The 18,778-nt window shown below is 41.7% G+C and overlaps 1 protein-coding gene across 2 annotated transcripts in view; it reads left to right on the top strand.

Moving 5' to 3' along the window:
• Positions 1 to 18,778, top strand: part of FH (fumarate hydratase) — a 452,710-nt gene that overhangs the window by 208,284 nt on the left and 225,648 nt on the right. For both annotated transcript variants that reach the window (XM_068231902.1, XM_068231901.1), the window contains exon 5: positions 17,210 to 17,392. In XM_068231902.1, coding sequence (XP_068088003.1) covers positions 17,210 to 17,392 — 183 coding nt within the window. The remainder of the gene's footprint in view (positions 1 to 17,209; positions 17,393 to 18,778) is intronic.

Here is an 18,778-nt window from a genome sequence, read left to right as displayed (position 1 = left end):
TACATTTATAAGGGATACAAGGAAGAATCAATGTTGGAAATTGGATGATCAAATTAAAACAATAAAAAAAGATATAGAACCATTTAATAATATCCCGGAATATCATAATATGGAAAAAAACATTCAAACAAGGTTGGAAAGTTTAGAGGGAGATATAATAGAAAAAAAGAAAAAGAAATTTTTGCGTGACTCAATCCCCCTGCACATTCTAGAACCATACCCACGAAATATAGTGGAGGAGAACTGCATATGGAGTGTGCATGAGGAATCATTGGAAACTGTAGATGAAATAATAGATGATGAATACATTGTAGATGGGGAGGTTGGGGAGGGGCAGGGAGTAAGGGGGAGGGGGAACAATTTGACCCCCGTCAAGAAGGTGAGTATATATCCCCCAACAAGGAAGGGAGCGAACAAGATTACCAAGGGGAGGGAGAATTATTAAGATCCAGACCAATTGCAAATAGTAATATGGATGGTGAAAATGGGGTAGGGGAGATGGTGGTGAGGCTTAAACAACCATCTAAGATTCATAATAAGGAATCTGTTAGAGATGAATGGATTAGAATTTTAAATAGCAACTCAAAGAAGGGGAGGCAATCCACCAATAAGAGACCTAAGGGAGGTGAGAAAAAGAGCACAGGAAAACGAAAAGATAATAATAGGACTACACCTTACTATACACGGAGTCACAATAAACATCTAGATAGGATGAATGTTAATAGTATGGAAACCTCCATGCACAACCGATATTCCGCATTAGCGGGTAATTGTGATCATCCAATGGATACAAACTGGGGGGCAACAGCTAGAACGAAGAGAACCCCCAATAGAGGCCCAAACACCTTGGATCAATATTTTTTATCCCAAAGCAGGGACAATTGGACAGAAGGGGATATAGTGGAGAACTTTTGAAGTGACCTTGTATAAGAAACCCTTTATGCTTATATGGTTTTAATTCCAAAGGCTAGATATATTTTTTTATGTATAGATAAATAAACTATCAATTATAAATTGGATACGAGCGCTATTCTCTGTTTTTTGTCTATTTTTATGTTTGGTGGGGATTAAAGGGATACCCACACCTTGAGAATCAAGCAGCTGATTGATTGGGGGATAGGGAGACAGAGTAGCGCCTTTTTACATCTCCTTCTTTTTGTATACTACGTCTGCCTGCAGGGTATTGTAGTTTGTATTAGGCAGGAGCTTTCACAGGTGTTAGGGCTGGGTTATATGTCAGTCATATGGTCATACAGTCTGACTCACAGCAGGTGACCAGGCAAGTTTGACACGAATATAGAGGATAATTGTGTCTACAGGCAGTAGACCTCTCAGTAAGTTTTCTATGTATTTTGCTACATCAGCTCCTTCTTTTCCCTCTGGTACGTCAAGTAAGCGGAGGTTACTTCTCCTATTACGGTTTTCAGCATCTTCGGCCCTTAAGAGAAGGTTCTGTACTTGTGCCTGGATGTTAGGGATGTCAACCGCATGGTTGTGCAGAGTGTCTTCACCCGCAAGGGACGATGGACTTTCAGCTGCCTAGTGTCCTCCAGGTTACCCTAACCGTGGTTTGGAGAACAGACGACACCGCAGTGTGGAGACTTTGCCGAGAATTCACCGTACTCAGGTCGCAAGCCAAGGATCAGGGGCAGGTAGCAGATAATCGTAGTCAGAAATAGGCCAGGGGTCGAGGCAGGCGGGGAACAGACGTAATCGGTATAACTAGCCAGGAGTCAGGGCAGGCAGATAGCAGTCGTGGTCAGAAACAAGCCAAGGGTCAGGATAACGGAGATCAGGAGTAGTCAATAACAAGCCTTGTCAGGAAACCAGGAATCCATTAGAAGTATCACACCAGGACGCTGGCAATGCATAACTAGCTGAAACAAACTGTCAGCACTTACTACAGGGCGGAAGGAGCTTTTATAGAAAAACTCCCGTTTGGGTGCAATATTTGAATCTCACGCATGCGCAGACGCGTACGAACATCTGCAATGAGAACACTGACGCGGCCTTTAGTACGCGTACATCTGGACACACGTGCACGCGTACGCCCAGACACGAGCCTTTGAGACATCGTGGGCGCTGGTATGGGAAATACCAGAGTTTTAGCAGTATCCTCAACTGGCAGGGGGTCTTCAATGCAGCCGTTCTCCATCGTCCACTCCTTCCCGGGAAGGCTATAACACTGATCCAGGATGATGCAGAGATATCACCGTTCACTCCAGGAGCAATTTGGAGATGATCAGAATGCACTTAAGTGCATAAATAGTCGTAGAATCAAAGACCGGGCCAGACTTGGGATCATGCGTCTTACCAGCTCTCCATCTTGGCCACGCCTCATGTTGCCTATCTTTTACACCATGTTCCAAATTATTATGCAAATTATATTTTTTTCTGATGTCCCTAAAGAGTTGTTGCAAGTGGCAGTCAGTGTGATTTTTGAGTAATCAACTATTAGAGTATAATTTGAATGTTATTGAATAAACCTCCTAATGATAACCGTATTTTTTTTTTAGTTTTTTTTTTTAATAAAAAAAATGAAAAATGCACTGTTCCAAATTATTACACACCATAGAGTTTCAGAACATTTTATGGGTTTTAAATAACTAAAAATGGTCATTTTATGAACTTGCAGCATTTGGAGGTCATATTTACTGTATTAAAAAGCCATTTTAATCAAAAACATCTTAACAAGTAAAGTTACATTTGATAGCAGCTTCACAATTCTTACATCCATTGAACTTGTGAGTTTTTGGAGAGTTTCTTCTTGAACTTCTTTGCAGGAAATCAGAATAGTCTCCCAGAACTGCTGTGTGTATGTAAACTGCCTCCCACCTTCATAGATCTTTTGCTTGAGGTTTCTTCAAAGGTTCTCTTGAGGTCAAGAGAGGATGGGGGCCTCTCTTGACCTCAGTTTCTCTCCTTTTTATGCAAATAGCAGCCAATTACACAAAAGTAATCCTTGCAGCATCAGATGGTACATTGTCATACATGAAGATGATTATCACAAAAAATACGTTTCTTCTTTTTGTACCATGGAAGCAAGAAGTTTTGAATTGGGATGATACAATTTATTGGCTAACTTAGAAGCCAAAAAATGGTATCATCCTGATTCAAAACTTCTTGCTTTTACTGATGGCTAACACGGGACAACACTCCACTGTTTGTATCATGGAAGAAAGTGGTCAGTCAGAAACTCCATATACTTTTCACACCTTCAGGTAGCCTATAGGGAGCAGCTCTGATTCCATCCCAAATCACTCTACCAATTACTCCACCACCTCCTTGCTGACATTGTAGCCTTGTTGGTATCCACCACTCCATTTATCTGGACTAGGCCTGCACGATTTTGGGAAAAAAATTGAATTTCGTTTTTTTTTTTTTTTTTTGTCAAAAATTGCGATTTAATTTTTTTTTTTCACGATTTTCTTCAAATCAAGCTTTACTATTGCTGAATTTCTTGGAGATTAAATCAAACTCCGTTCTTGTTCTGGTTCTGCTGAAGCCATTTCACAACAAAAGCATGAGGAGCTGGAGCAGCTAATTGGAGACAGAGAGTACCACAACAGATCCTGGGCAGTGAGTGGGCACTGGTGATGATCCGAGTTTGCTCGACAGGATAGTGAACTGGACTGGAGTGGAGACCAGATAATGTATCAAATGTGCAGGTTCAAGAACATTTGGGAAATAGTGATCACAACATGATAATGTTTGATCTGGTGACTGATAGGCCACGGGGCAGCGGGACCACTAAAACTATGAATTTTAGAAAAGCAAAGTTCAATCAACCTAGGCAAGCACTAAGTTTGGTGAACTGGGATAGTGTACTACAAGGGGAGGACACTGAAGGGAAATGGCAAGCTTTTAAACTTATTCTCAATCAATATTGTAGTATGTATGTCCCATATGGAAACAAAATGTCTAGGAATAAAAAAAGGCCTCTATGGATGAATAGAAAGGTTAGAGATAAAATGAAGAGGAAAAAGAATGCCTATAAGGTTCTAAAACAGGAGGGGACCGAGGCTGCACTAAGCAATTATAAGGAGTGCAATAAAAATTGTAAAAAATAAATTAGGCTGGCAAAGATCGAAGCTGAAAATCAAATCGCTAGGGATATCAAATCTAACCCAAAAAAAGTTTTACAAGTACATCAACTCTAAAAAAAGAAAGGTTGACTGTATAGGACTCCTAAAGGATGAGGTTGGTGGATGACCAAGGTAAGGCAAAGTTATTAAATGCTTCCTTTGCTTCTGTCTTCACAAAGAAAACATCACTGTTGCAAATTACAGATGCAGAAGAGTCTCAATCTTCCAACTGTAATATTAAATACTTAACGCAGGAAGAAGTGAAGGCAAGACGAACAAGGCACCTGGCCCGGATGGCATGCATCCTCGGGTCCTAAGGGAACTAAGTTCAGTTATAGATAAACCTCTGTATCTTATCTTTTGTGACTCTCTTTCAACTGGCAGAGTCCCAGTGGATTGGCGTACATCCCACGTTTTCCCATTATTTAAGAAGGGCAAAAAGTCAGATCCAGGAAATTATAGACCTGTAAGCTTAACATCAGTTGTATGCAAACTATTTGAGGGGTTACTAAGAGATATTATACATGACTTCATAGTAGAAAATAATCTTATTTCTCAGCATCAACATGGGTTTACTAAAGACAGGTCCTGTTTGACTAACACTAATGTGGATATTGGGAATGCTGTATATGTGATATACTTGGACTTTGCAAAGGCCCTCGACACTGTTTCACACAAAAGTCTGGTGCAAAAGTTGAGGATGCATAGACTGGGGAAGAGTCTGTGTGCATGGATAGGGAACTGGCTAATGGACAGAAAACAAAGAGTTGTCGTCAATGGATCATACTCAAAATGGGAGAATGTTAGCAGTGGGGTCCCACAGGGGTCTGTACTGGGTCCAGTGCTCTTCAATTTATTTATTAATGACCTAGTAGATGCAGTAGTGAGCAATGTTTCTATTTTTGCAGATGATACAAAATTGGGCAGAATCATCAATTTTCAGGAAGATAGTGTCATATTGCAACAGGATCTGGATAGGATGGCTATATGGGCACATACATGGCAGATGAAATTCAATGTTGAAAAATGTAAAGTCATGCATTTTGGTCGTACCAATGGTCTAGCACCATACAAAATAAATGGGATACAGTTGGAGACATCAAACTTGGAGAAGGACATCTGGTGAGCGAGCAGTCTGTTTATATTAATCTATCACTGAGGTGTGGGCACATATGGGATACACGCGTGGAGCACGAGTGGTGCAGGGAGGATTGGTTGAAACTGGATCACGCTATGTCATTCCTGTGTTTCTGAGTGTTACCTAGGAAGAAGCAGATCGGATTATGAAGAGGTTACTTCAGATTGTGCCTGTTTGCTGATCTGTGAATCAATCAGCCATTCCTGCTGGTAAGGGTATTTCAGCCAAGTTAATGAGAAGACAGTTCTGATATAGAAGGATCAGTGGACTGTTTGGTGATAAAGCGGTTCCTGTTAATTTTGGCTCTTGCTGAATAGAAGTTTTCGCTAGGTTCTCTTGAGGACTATCCAAAGTATATGTATATATGTATTTTTCATTTACAGGCGAACTGTTAACGGCAACTTGGCTCCTCTGAATGACATATTGCCTCAGGTTCTCTTAGAGGACTACCTGGATCATATGTATATATGTATTTTTCCTACAGGTGGACTCTTTATTTGTAGTTGTTGTATATGAATATTATTGCTATAGGGGTGGCACGTATTTGAGTCTGGCACCTTGGCCAGACGCATGCCCGTTTTTTGTGTGCATTATAAGCACTGAATGTTTATGTGGTGTAGAGTGCTTCACCTTACTACATTTATATTTATTAGGGAGGTAATACCCCCCATGGTGCAGTGATCCACCACAACACACAATATCCTTTATTACTGTTCGAAGTAGAGGTACACTAGAGGAGCGCCAAGGCCACCTTTTGTATTCAACACAAATAATTGTACGCATGGGATGCATAAATTAATTTGCGTAAAAAGCCTGCAGTAAGGTGCAACACGTAAAACTGTACACATGAAAAAAATTGCAGCTATGACGCAAATCGCAATAACGATTTTAAAACGATTAATCGTGCAGCCGTACTTTGGACCATGAAGAGTTGCAATGCACTTATCAGTAAACAAGACTGTTTGAAAATTAGTCGTCTTGTCTGCTTTCGAGCTTAGGTTAGGGATGGTTAAATAGATGGTTTATGCACTGAAATACTCTGGTGAATCCTGCACTTGGATGTTTGATGGACTCCGGAGGCACCAGCAGATTCAAATATGTGTTTGCTGCTTTGTAATGGCATTTTAGCAGCTGTTCTCTTAATCTGATGTATTTGTTTGGCAGAACCCTTCCTCATTTTGCTTTCATCAGCACAAATCCATGTGTGTTCTGAGTCAGCCACCAGTCTTTATCAGTACGATGATCATGCTTACGTTTTTGTGAAATCCTGTATAAAAGTTTTCATTCTTTGTCTAAGGCATTCAACTATTTCACACTTTTCGGCAGCATAGAGATGGCTTTTATTTCTCATAGTGCTTGAAAATGGTGGTATGCTTAATAATGTGGAACACCCTTTTTCCCAATACGTCTGCTCAGGCAGCACCCCTGAATGAGACTTGTCTCCCTCCCACCAATGGACAAGAAGCTGCAAAGATAAAAATTTGCATAACAGGCGGCCACACACATAAAAGGAGAGCATCAGCCATACTACCTTCAGTTTAGTTTCATGTCCCTGTATGAGAGGTTGACAAGGTCTCTGGTCCAGCTATCTGGTCAGGTGGCAGGGGCTACATTGGCAGGACTCCAGGGCAGACCGTTTAGGGAGACAGAGTGGAGTCCTGCAGCGTGGAGGAGGCTTCTCCATATGAGGTGGCGGATTTATTCATGCAGGTGCGCGCATAGGAAGTTCCGGCTCTGAAACCAGAAGTTGACATGCGCCGGTGTCCCACGTGACTCTGAGTTCAGCGAGTCTCATTAGCGTCAGGGGCCGCAGCGGTGTCAGCTGAAAGCAATTTGCGAATGTTTTAAATATAAATTTAAGCGACTGTTGGTCCACATTCTCAGATGTTTGCTGAGAACATAGAGGACGCTTCAGGACCCTCTCCAGGGCTATCTGTGGAATCTAGCTCCGATCCCTCTCTGGCAAGTACTTTTGCAGGGTACACTAGTACTTTGCTGGTTGTATGGTTAAAGGAGGATAATGCTTATGGAATATTTAAATGGTCCAGAGAGTCAACAACAAAGAATAAGGAGGCTCTCAACAGACCAGAGGTAATACAGCTGCTTCTGGACGATCAAACTTATTCCTATAACCCTAACCAACTAGGGGTACAACAAGCAGCAAATGACCTCAACCAAATATTACACACCATTGCAGAAATGGCTGAAGTAAGGACCATCCAAAAGAGACCATCAAAGAAAAACACAAATAAATGGTTTGACAGTGATTGCAGAAATCCAAGTCAATCCAAGGACCGCACTCACGTCAGTGGGTATGCTGGTGCCGGGCCCCAAGGCCAAATGGTCACAGTAATTATGAAGTAGTCCGCACACAGACTTAACGGAGCAATTCACATCAATTTATTGTCCCATCACATGTGTGTAGATACATAGTCTGACCTGCATAGGCCGACGATCGTTTCGGGGCCACTCAGGGTCCCCTTTATCAAGGCAGATAGCAGCAAAGACTGCCTTTGCTGCTATCTGCCTTGATAAAGGGGACCCTGAGTGGCCCCGAAACGATCGTCGGCCTATGCAGGTCAGACTATGTATCTACACACATGTGATGGGACAATAAATTGATGTGAATTGCTCCGTTAAGTCTGTGTGCGGACTCCTTCATGATTACTGTGACAGTGATTGCAGGTGATTAAGAAACAACTTACGTGCAATATCAAACAAAACACACAGGTATCCAAATAACTTAGAATTGAGGGCGGCACATGATACCATCCAACGCCAATATAAAGTGACCCTTAAAAAGAAAAAACAAAACCACATCAAAAGTCGACTCCAATGGCTTGAAGAATCTCTGCAAGACAACTCCTTTTGGGAGACCTGGAAACAAATTTGGCAAAAAACCTAAACAACCAACACATCCAAAATGGCCAAGCCTGGCTACAATACTTCAAAGCCCTATACAGAGATATTCCCATAAACAAACTCAGCCCAGAACAAGCACAAATAACCAACAAATTAAAGAACATGGAGTAGAATGTGATAGTTTTTCAAAACCCACTTGATACACCTTTCACATTAGAGGAAATAAAAGAGAAGATAAAACTCATGCAAGCCAAAAAAGGTAGCGGCACAGACAGAATCCGATCAGAAATGATCATATCTAGCTCCCCATAAATCCATGCAGCAATATGGAAACTATTCAATCTGGCTCTGTACTCTGGTCACTTTCCTGAAGTCTGGAATGAAGGACTCCTAACTCCGATTTACAAGAGTGGAGATCGCTATGACCCAGACAACTACAGAGGCATCTGTGTGAGCAGCACACTGGGAAAACTGTTCAACAGCATCCTGAATAAGAGAATCCTCACCTTTCTCACCCAGCACAATGTTCTCAGTAAAAGTCAAGCAGGATTTGTACCGAGCCATCGCACCACAGACCACATCTACACCCTTGCACACCCTTATCAAGCACCATGTACACAGAAGAAGGAAGGGAAAAATATTTGCCTGCTTTATAGACTTTAAAAAGGCTTTTGACTCCGTGTGGCACCCAGGTCTGTTCCTGAGACTCCTAGAGAGCAGAATAGGAGTGAAAACATATGATGTCATCAAGAGCTCATACACTGGGAACAAGTGCAGTGTGAAAGTGAATGGGAAAAGAACACCTTTCTTCCCCTTGGGCCGGGGGGTAAGATAGGGCTGCAGCCTGAGTCCAACACTTTTCAAAATATATATCAATAAATTAGCCTCTGCCCTAGATGCCTCACCAGCACCAGGACTCGCACTACATGATACAACAGTGAAGTTCTTACTGTATGCAGATGACCTCCTATTGCTGTCGCCAACTGAAGGTCTACAAGACGGCCTTAAAATCCTGGAGAAATTTACATGGGCACTCCCCATTAATCTAAAGAAAGCCAAAACCATTGTGTTCCAGAGGAAAAACAGGTCAGCCCAGAGCCCAGCCTTTGCACCCCATGACTGAAATCAACAGAACTGATAAATATACCTACCTTGGTCTGGAAATCAACCAACCAGTAAGCCTTAAGTCAGCCATGGAGGCCATAAAAGCAAATCATGCTGAAAATTCTATGCCATCAGGAAAGAACTGTACCACCTCAAACCACCAGTAAAGGTCTGGCTGAAAGTATTTGACAGTGTCTTCACCCCAATCCTACTGTATGGAAGTGAAGTATGGGGCCCCACCACGTACCCAGACCATTTAAAATGGGAATCCAGCCCAACAGAAATATTCCCCCTGGAGTTCTGCAAACACCTTCTCCATGTCCATCTGAGTACCTCAAACAATGCCTGCTGAGCAGAGCTGGGGAGATTCCCATTACTGCTTGAGATACAGATGAGTGTTGTCCTTCTGGGCCCACCTAAAGAGCAGCAGCCCTGACTCACCCCACTACAAAGCCATGCTGTACAATGACCAAGAAAAGCCATGTGCCCTGAAAGTAGTGGTCAGCTCTATACTCCTTCCAACCCCCGATCCACAGGTAATAACAAGAGTACAGATAAAACAAACCGCAGCCAAGAGCAAAGAGGACTATGTGGGAAAAATGGAGGAGTGAAATAAAACAGTCACAAAAGCTAACCATATACCAGAGGAAAATTCTGAGTGTCTACAGATTGAGTGCTCACAACCTCCAAATAGTCTGTGAGACACAGACAGACGTACAAACCCAGGGAGGGGAGACTGTGCCAAAACTGTGAGCAGAAGACCCTTGAGGATGAAAGCCATTTCCTGCTGCACTGCCCCAAATATACTGCAACCAGGGACACTTACTTTAAGAAATTGATGGAACTATTCCCAGACTTTCTCACATTAGAAGATGAGAAACTGGGAGACAAGGAATCCACAGTGACTATCGCTGCACACTATGTCACAGCATGCCACAGACTGAGAGGAGAATAATGGAACTGTAAACCTAAAATGTCCACAGACTGTTTATCCATTGTCCCCCTACCCCCACTCCCTTCCATGTCCCCCTTTTCCCCTTGCTTTGGCAATACCTATATGAATCTTGGTCATGCCAATAAAGCTATCTTTGACTGACTATTTGTTTGTTTTTAGCCTAAAAAGACTGCCAAGACCGATAAGCCTGGGGCTCATTCCAGTCAGGACAAATGCACTGATAGCAAAAAAGATGCGCTATTTGTAACACTCACATTTCTTCTACATCATCTAAGAAGCTGTGTCAGTATTGTACGGAGGTGGTGGTAAAAAATGACTTTCCTGCTAGCTTTAAGGACTGGATACATACTGAAATGTCCACAGCCATTAAGGAGATTAAAAACTCTGCTATTAGTGCTACTTCTACTTCTACATCTGATTCAGCTTCTGTTTCTGCTGCTGTACCTGCTCCAGTTATGCTTGAAGTTACTCCTCCAGTATTGTTGCCTGTTTTGATTCCTCAATCTCCAGCATCCCCGGCAGGCTCACAGGTAGTTTTACCTACACCCCAGGTCCCTAAGAGGAAAAGGAGGGGTGAAGAGTTGATTGGATCAGATTTATCAGAAGGAGAAATCTCCTCTTCCTTGGAAGAGGTTTCTGGCGAGGAAGAGATCGACAAAGGAGACAGGTCACAAAAGTTTGCTTTTTCTCCAGAATTAATGAAATAATGTGTGGCTGCTATGCATAACACCATGGGTATTAAAACTGAGCAGAAATCTTTGATAGCTCTGGAACAGATGTATGAGAGTTTGGCAGATCCCCAATCTCGTTTTATCCCTGTCAATTCTACCTTAAAGCGACACTTAAACCAGGAATAAAAAAGATCAGTTTTACTTTCCTGGGACTTCTTCCAGCCCCCTGCAGCCGTCCCGTGCCCTTGCAGTCACTCACAGAGCCTCCGGTCCCCCGCCGCCAGCTAGTTTTGTTTTCACTGACAGGCCTGGCCACACGTATTTTTCTTTGCGGTCCCATCCGCAATAGCGTCCTGCGCCTGTGCAGGATGCCATTGAGGACGGGAACATGAAGGATACGCGTGGCCAGGCCTGCACAGGCGCAGAAAGCCTGCCGACTCCCTGTCAGTGAAAATGAAACTAGCTGGCGACGGGGGCCCGGAGGCTCCGTGATACCTCTGCCATCTTCTCATTTGCTGCTGTGCCTCCACACCCCCTTTCTTTCCTCACTACTGTGGATGTGGCAGCAACATGTGTACAGAGCATGGAGCAGCTCTGGGGAACTAGACAGAGCTCAGAAGCTAGCTATAAGAACAGCACTGTACCCCTGCTGTGTGCTAGTAAAGAAGGAAGTTGGGACCTTGCAGGAGGCTTCACTTCCACCTTCATTACAGATGTAATCTGCGCTCATTATTATCTGTATACACTGGCTCCTGAACACCAAACTGGATATGCTGCAGAGGCCAGTGAATGATCAGGTATCTATTACAGGTCCTTCTCAAAAAAATAGCATATTGTGATAAAGTTTATTATTTTCTGTAATGTACTGATAAACATTAGACTTTCATATATTTTAGATTCATTACACACAACTGAAGTAGTTCAAGCCTTTTATTGTTTTATTATTGATGATTTTGGCATACAGCTCATGAAAACCCAAAATTCCTATCTCAAAAAATTAGCATATCATGAAAAGGTTCTCTAAACGAGCTTTTAACCTAATCATCTGAATCAACGAATTAACTCTAAACACCTGCAAAAGATTCCTGAGGCTTTTAAAAACTCCCAGCCTGGTTCATTACTCAAAACCGCAATCATGGGTAAGACTGCCGACCTGACTGCTGTCCAGAAGGCCATCATTGACACCCTCAAGCAAGAGGGTAAGACACAGAAAGACATTTCTGAACGAATAGTCTGTTCCCAGAGTGCTGTATCAAGGCACCTCAGTGGGAAGTCTGTGGGAAGGAAAAAGTGTGGCAGAAAATGCTGCACAACGAGAAGAGGTGACCGGACCTTGAGGAAGATTGTGGAGAAGGACCGATTCCAGACCTTGCGGGACCTGCGGAAGCAGTGGACTGAGTCTGGAGTAGAAACATCCAGAGCCACCGTATACAGGCATGTGCAGGAAATGGGCTATGGGTGCCGCATTCCCCAGGTCAAGCCACTTTTGAACCAGAAACAGCGACAGAAGCGCCCGACCTGGGCTACAGAGAAGCAGCACTGGACTGTTGCTCAGTGGTCCAAAGTACTTTTTCCGGATGAAAGCAACTTTTGCATGTCATTCGGAAATCAAGGTGCCAGAGTCTGGAGGAAGACTGGGGAGAGAGAAATGCCAAAATGCCTGAAGTCCAGTGTCCAGTGTCAAGTACCCACAGTCAGTGATGGTCTGGGGTGCCGTGTCAGCTGCTGGTGTTGGTCCACTGTGTTTTATCAAGGGCAGGGTCAATGCAGCTAGCTATCAGGAGATTTTGGAGCACTTCATGCTTCCATCTGCTGAAAAGCTTTATGGAGATGATTTTATTTTTCAGCACGACCTGGCACCTGCTCACAGTGCCAAAACCACTGGTAAATGATTTACTGACCATGGTATTACTGTGCTCAATTGGCCTGCCAACTCTCCTGACCTGAACCCCATAGCGAATCTGTGGGATATTGTGAAGAGAAAGTTGAGAGACGCAAGACCCAACACTCTGGATAAGCTTAAGGCCGCTATTGAAGCCTCCTGGGCCTCCATAACACCTGACCAGTGCCACAGGCTGATTGCCTCCATGCCAAGCCGCATTGAAGCCGTTATTTCTGCAAAAGGATTCCCGACCAAGTATTGAGTGCATAACTGAACATAATTATTTGAAGGTTGACTTTTTTTTTATTGGTCGGATGAAATATGCTAATTTTTTGAGATAGGAATTTTGGGTTTTCATGAGCTGTATGCCAAAATCATCAATATTAAAACAATAAAAGGCTTGAACTACTTCAGTTGTGTGTAATGAATCTAAAATATATGAAAGTCTGTTTATCAGTACATTACAGAAAATAATGAACTTTATCACAATATGCTAATCTTTTGAGAAGGACCTGTACTTGTTTCTGTGCTGCCTCCCATTCCCTCAGCCCTATGCCTCTCGCTCCCTCTCCTACTATGTCCTGTTTGTCTCTTCTGTCTCCCCCATTCCTGTCTCTCACTCTTCCCCTCTCCTCTTTCTCGCTCTTTCCCCCATTTTCTTCTTCCCCACAGACACACTGACACTCACTTGTCTTTTCACCCTTCACTGTCTTTTACTTTCCTCTCTCTGTCTTCCAACACTCTGTTCCATCTCTTTCACTCACCCTCCTGTCTCTGTTTAACCATCAATCCCCCACCCTCCTCCTCCCTAAACAAAATAAAATAAATCAACATGTCTCATTAACTACTATTATGCATTTTTGAAGCAATGACATCTTCTGCAACAAATAACAGAGTACATAGTCGTGTCACTGACTGCCCTCAGAGGAGCTCATAATCTAATCCTAACATAGCCATACAGGATCTTCTCAAAAAATTAGCATATTGTGATAAAGTTCATTATTTTCTGTAATGTACTGATAAACATTAGACTTTCATATATTTTAGATTCAAATACACACAACTGAAGTAGTTCAAGCCTTTTATTGTTTTAATATTGATGATTTTGGCATACAGCTCATGAAAACCCAAATTTCCTATCTTAAAATATTAGCATATTTCATCTGACCAATAAAAGAAAAGTGTTTTTAAAACAAAAAAAGTCAACCTTCAAATAATTATGTTCAGTTATGCACTCAATACTTGGTTGGGAATCCTTTTGCAGAAATGACTGCTTCAATGCGGCGTGGCATGGAGGCAATCAGCCTGTGGCACTGCTCAGGTGTTATGGAGGCCCAGGATGCTTCGATAGCGGCCTTAAGCTCATCCAGAGTGTTGGGTCTTGCGTCTCTCAACTTTCTCTTCACAATATCCCACAGATTCTCTATGGGGTTCAGGTCAGGAGAGTTGGCAGGCCAATTGAGCACAGTAATACCATGGTCAGTAAACCATTTACCAGTGGTTTTGGCACTGTGAGCAGGTGCCAGGTCATGCTGAAAAATGAAATCTTCATCTTTTATAAAGCTTTTAAGCAGATGGAAGCACGACGTGCTCCAAAATCTCCTGATAGCTAGCTGCATTGACCCTGCCCTTGATAAAACACAGTGGCCCAACACCAGCAGCTGACATGGCACCCCAGACCATCACTGACTGTGGGTATTTGACACTGGACTTCAGGCATTTTGGCATTTCTCTCTCCCCAGTCTTCCTCCAGGCTCTGGCACCTTGATTTCCGAATGACATGTAAAAGTTGCTTTCATCCGAAAAAAGTACTTTGGACCACTGAGCAACAGTCCAGTGCTGCTTCTCTGTAGCCAAGGTCTGGCGCTTCTGCCGCTGTTTCTGGTTCAAAAGTGGGTTCATGCTTCCATCTGCTGAAAAGCTTTATGGAGATGAAGATTTCATTTTTCAGCACGACCTGGCACCTGCTCACAGTGCCAAAACCACTGGTAAATGGTTTACTGACCATGGTATTACTGTGCTCAATTGGCCTGCCAACTCTCCTGACCTGAACCCCATAGAGAATCTGTGGGATATTGTGAAGAGAAAGTTGAGAGACGCAAGACCCAACACTCTGGATGAGCTTAAGGCTGCTATCGAAGCATCCTGGGCCTCCATAACACCTGAGCAGTGCCACAGGCTGATTGCCTCCATGCCACGCCGCATTGAAGCAGTCATTTCTGCAAAAAGATTCCCGACCAAGTATTGAGTGCATAACTGAATATAATTATTTGAAGGTTGACTTTTTTTGTTTTAAAAACACTTTTCTTTTATTGGTCGGAAGAAATATGCTAATATTTTGAGATAGGAAATTTGGGTTTTCATGAGCTGTATGCCAAAATCATCAATATTAAAACAATAAAAGGCTTGAACTACTTCAGTTGTGTGTATTTGAATCTAAAATATATGAAAGTCTAATGTTTATCAGTACATTACAGAAAATAATGAACTTTATCACAATATGCTAATTTTTTGAGAAGATCCTGTACTCTAATGTCCTACCATCATATTATATTGTGCATAACAATAATTAACCCTATTTATGAAATTGATAGCAGTGTAAGCATTTTCCGCAACAGTTATTCAATATTTGTTTTTAAACTAATCCAGACTTTTAAATGGTACATAAGTATTCTGACATTTCAATATTGTGTTTTCTCAGTGTGGTATAGTTTTTTTCCCCCCTTTGTAAATACTACATTATTTTACAAATCAGTTTGTCAGTTTGGTCAGAGGTGTTTGTATTTTTTTTTTTTTTTTTTTTTACTTTAATTGAAAAATTTGAAAATTGGGGCAAGGGACGCTAAGACGCTGAAGTATGTGCTGTGAAGGTTCATTACTCCATTAGTTTAAACATAATAATACTTACAAAGCAGTTATCTGTTGCCGAATGGGTCAAAACTCAGCGCCTCTGTGAGGTACCGAGTTTTGATGTACTTAGAAATAGATACTCCAAGAAATATACGGGTTTGCCCACAACACGTCACGTTTTGGAGGTTTGTTTTTTTTTTTAAATGAAAATAAGCTGTTTTTTGATATTAGACTAATAAAGTCGGAAAGGAGTATAGATCTGCACTCCCAGCACGTATATGGCATGCAAGCACCAGGATCAGAAATACCACATCAAAACAAAGAAACCGAAATCCTGGTATAAAAACGCTGCACCACCAAATTGCAATGATAAATGACAATTTTTGTTTGAACTCTTCAAGTATTAAAAACAATTGAAACCAAGAAACGGCACTTCACAACACGACGTGTGTGTCTGCCAAATAACAAGTGCCCCACCTCCTACAATGACATAAATAATTCCTTATGCTGCAAGTCTATAGCCGTCTTGGTTTACACTAAGAACACAGTATGGTAGTACTGAGACCCGGGTCCTGTAAAGTGCTAATGTGCTAAATGTAAACAGATCCCCCAGCCAGGATGCACGAGGAAGGAAAAGATGTGCAATGTGACAATAAGCTCCTGAGCAAATGGTTGCAAATGCATGTATAAATATAAGCGACAAAGTGCAAGATGATGAGCATAAAATAGTGGGGAACAAGTAATACAAAGATAGGACAGTGGTAAACATACTGTACCAGGACCAGGATTTCTCCATGTTAGAGAAGCGGTGGCAGCAGCAAACTAGTAGAGGATGGAGGGAGGCACACCAACCGCTCCACACGTGGAGAAGTGATAAAGTGGTCACGTGGACTATGCCACGCGTGGAGCGTTTGGTGTGCCTCCCTCGGCGCTCTACTCGTTTGGTGCTGCCATCTGTTCTCTAACATGTCCTGGTACAGTATGTTTACCACTGTCCTATCTTTGTATTACTTGTTCCCCACTATTGTATGTCCATCGTCTTGCACTTTATCACTTATATTTATACATTCATTTGCAACCATTTGCTCATGAGCATATTGTCACTTTGCACATCTATTCCTAGCTGGGGAATCTGTTTACATTTAGCACGTTAGCACTTTACAGGACCCGGGTCTCATACTGTGCTTTAGTGTGAACCCAGATGGCTATAGACTTGCAGCATAAGGGATTACTTATTTATTTATTGTATTTATAAAGTGCCAACATATTACGCAGCGCCGGACTTGTCATTGTAAGAGGTGGGGCACTTGTTGTTATTTGCTAGACACACACATGCTGTGTTGTGGAGCACTGTTTCTTGGTTTCAATTGTTTTTAATACTTCTGAAGAGTTCAAAAAAAAATTGTCATTTATCATTGCAATTTGGTGTGTAGCATTTTTATACCAGGATTTCTGTTTCTTTGTTTTGATGAGACTAATAGTTTGACTTCCTGGAGGCCCACCACTACCTCCCTTTTTTAATCTTATTTAACCTATTTTATTCTGTGTTGGCACCTCTGTTAAATTGTTCAGCTTAATTGAAAGATTGCACGTCTCATTTTCAGAATGGTTTGCAGTATAAATGCTATTCAGTCTTCTTTCTTCTCTCTCTCTCGTCATTAGAGTTCAAATGATACTTTCCCCACAGCAATGCACATTGCTGCTGCAAAAGAAGTACATGAAGTTCTGTTACCTGGATTACAAAGGCTCCATGATGCTTTGGAAGTAAAATCTAAAGAATTTTCAAAAATTATTAAAATTGGCCGTACGCATACACAAGATGCAGTGCCACTTACTTTGGGACAGGTGAGCTGTATTATAATTAAATCTTGGTTTACATGACTTCATTTTCATGACCGTTAAAGTGAACCTGAAGACTGTAAAGTTTCACTTACCCGGGGGCTTCTGCCAGCCCTCTGCAGCTGCCCTGTGCCTGCAACATTACCAAACGATCCTCCGGTACCCCGCAATTGCTCACTTTCTTTCTCGCCACCTTGCAAGTCAACGTTCAATGCGCGCATCTTAGTACGTGCTCCCCTTGAAAATCTCTACTGCGCCTGCCCAGCACGCTTCCAGCTACAGGAGCGTGAACGAGAAAGCGCAGTGGACGGTGACTGAAGAAAGTGAACCATGACTGGGTACTTGGAGGATTGTTTGGTAACGTCGTGGGCACAGAACAGCAGCAGGGGGCTGGCATAAGCCACAGGTTGGTGAAACTTTTTTTTTTATTATTTTTTTTACTATCTTCAGGTTTCCTTTTAAGTGAAAATCCAGGTAATTTATATTCTGAATTGCTAAGTGAGATGAGCTGTTAACCACTTCACCACTGAGGGTGTTTTCCCTTTGTAGCCCAGAGCAATTTTCACATGTCAACGCTCCTTCCATTCATTCGACAATAACTTTATCACTACTAATTACAACAAACTGATCTATATCTTGTTTATTCACTACCAATTAGGTTTTCTTTGGGTGGTATGTTTCGCTAAGAATTATTTTATGTTATATGCATTTTAAAGGGAATAATAAGAAAAAATGTAAAAAATAATTTTCTGTTTGTTTTTTTTAACTATTATAGTTTTAAAATAATGCATGCTGCTGTAATTAAAACCCACCTGTTTTATTTGCCCATTTGTCCCCGTCATTACAACATTTAAAATATTTTCCTAGTACAATGTATGGCAAAAATATTTTATTTGGAAATAAAGGTGTATTTTTTCCTTTTTGTGTCCATCACTAATTACAAGCCCCTATTTGCAAAAAGCAAAACAAAAAAAACACACTAATATACCCTAATAACATACAGTAGCAAGAAAAAGTATGTGAACCCTTTGGAATGATATGGAAAAACAAAAAATTGCTTTCCTAAAACAGAAAGAATTTGCGATAATTCAGGTTGGAGCGGGCTCGAGATGTCTCCCAGAGCACCACTGCTGAATATATGCAAATTAACCATTGAATGATATGGATGTCTGCACAAATTGATCATAAAATGTGATTTGATGTTCACCTAAGTCACAACAATAGACAATTACTTTATTTGTTTCAACTTTAAACATATTATTTGATTAATCTAATACCACACAAATAATTAAACGTTTCCGTGTTTTTATTGAACATACCATGTAAATATTCACAGTGCAAGTGGGAAAAGTATGTGAACCCCTAGACTAATGACATCTCCAAGAGCTAATT

The sequence above is a fragment of the Hyperolius riggenbachi genome, chromosome 4, assembly GCF_040937935.1.
Source record: "Hyperolius riggenbachi isolate aHypRig1 chromosome 4, aHypRig1.pri, whole genome shotgun sequence".
Lineage (NCBI taxonomy): Eukaryota > Metazoa > Chordata > Amphibia > Anura > Hyperoliidae > Hyperolius > Hyperolius riggenbachi.
The sequence above is the reverse complement of the archived record's forward strand: the minus strand, read 5'-3'. Positions and strand labels throughout refer to the sequence as shown.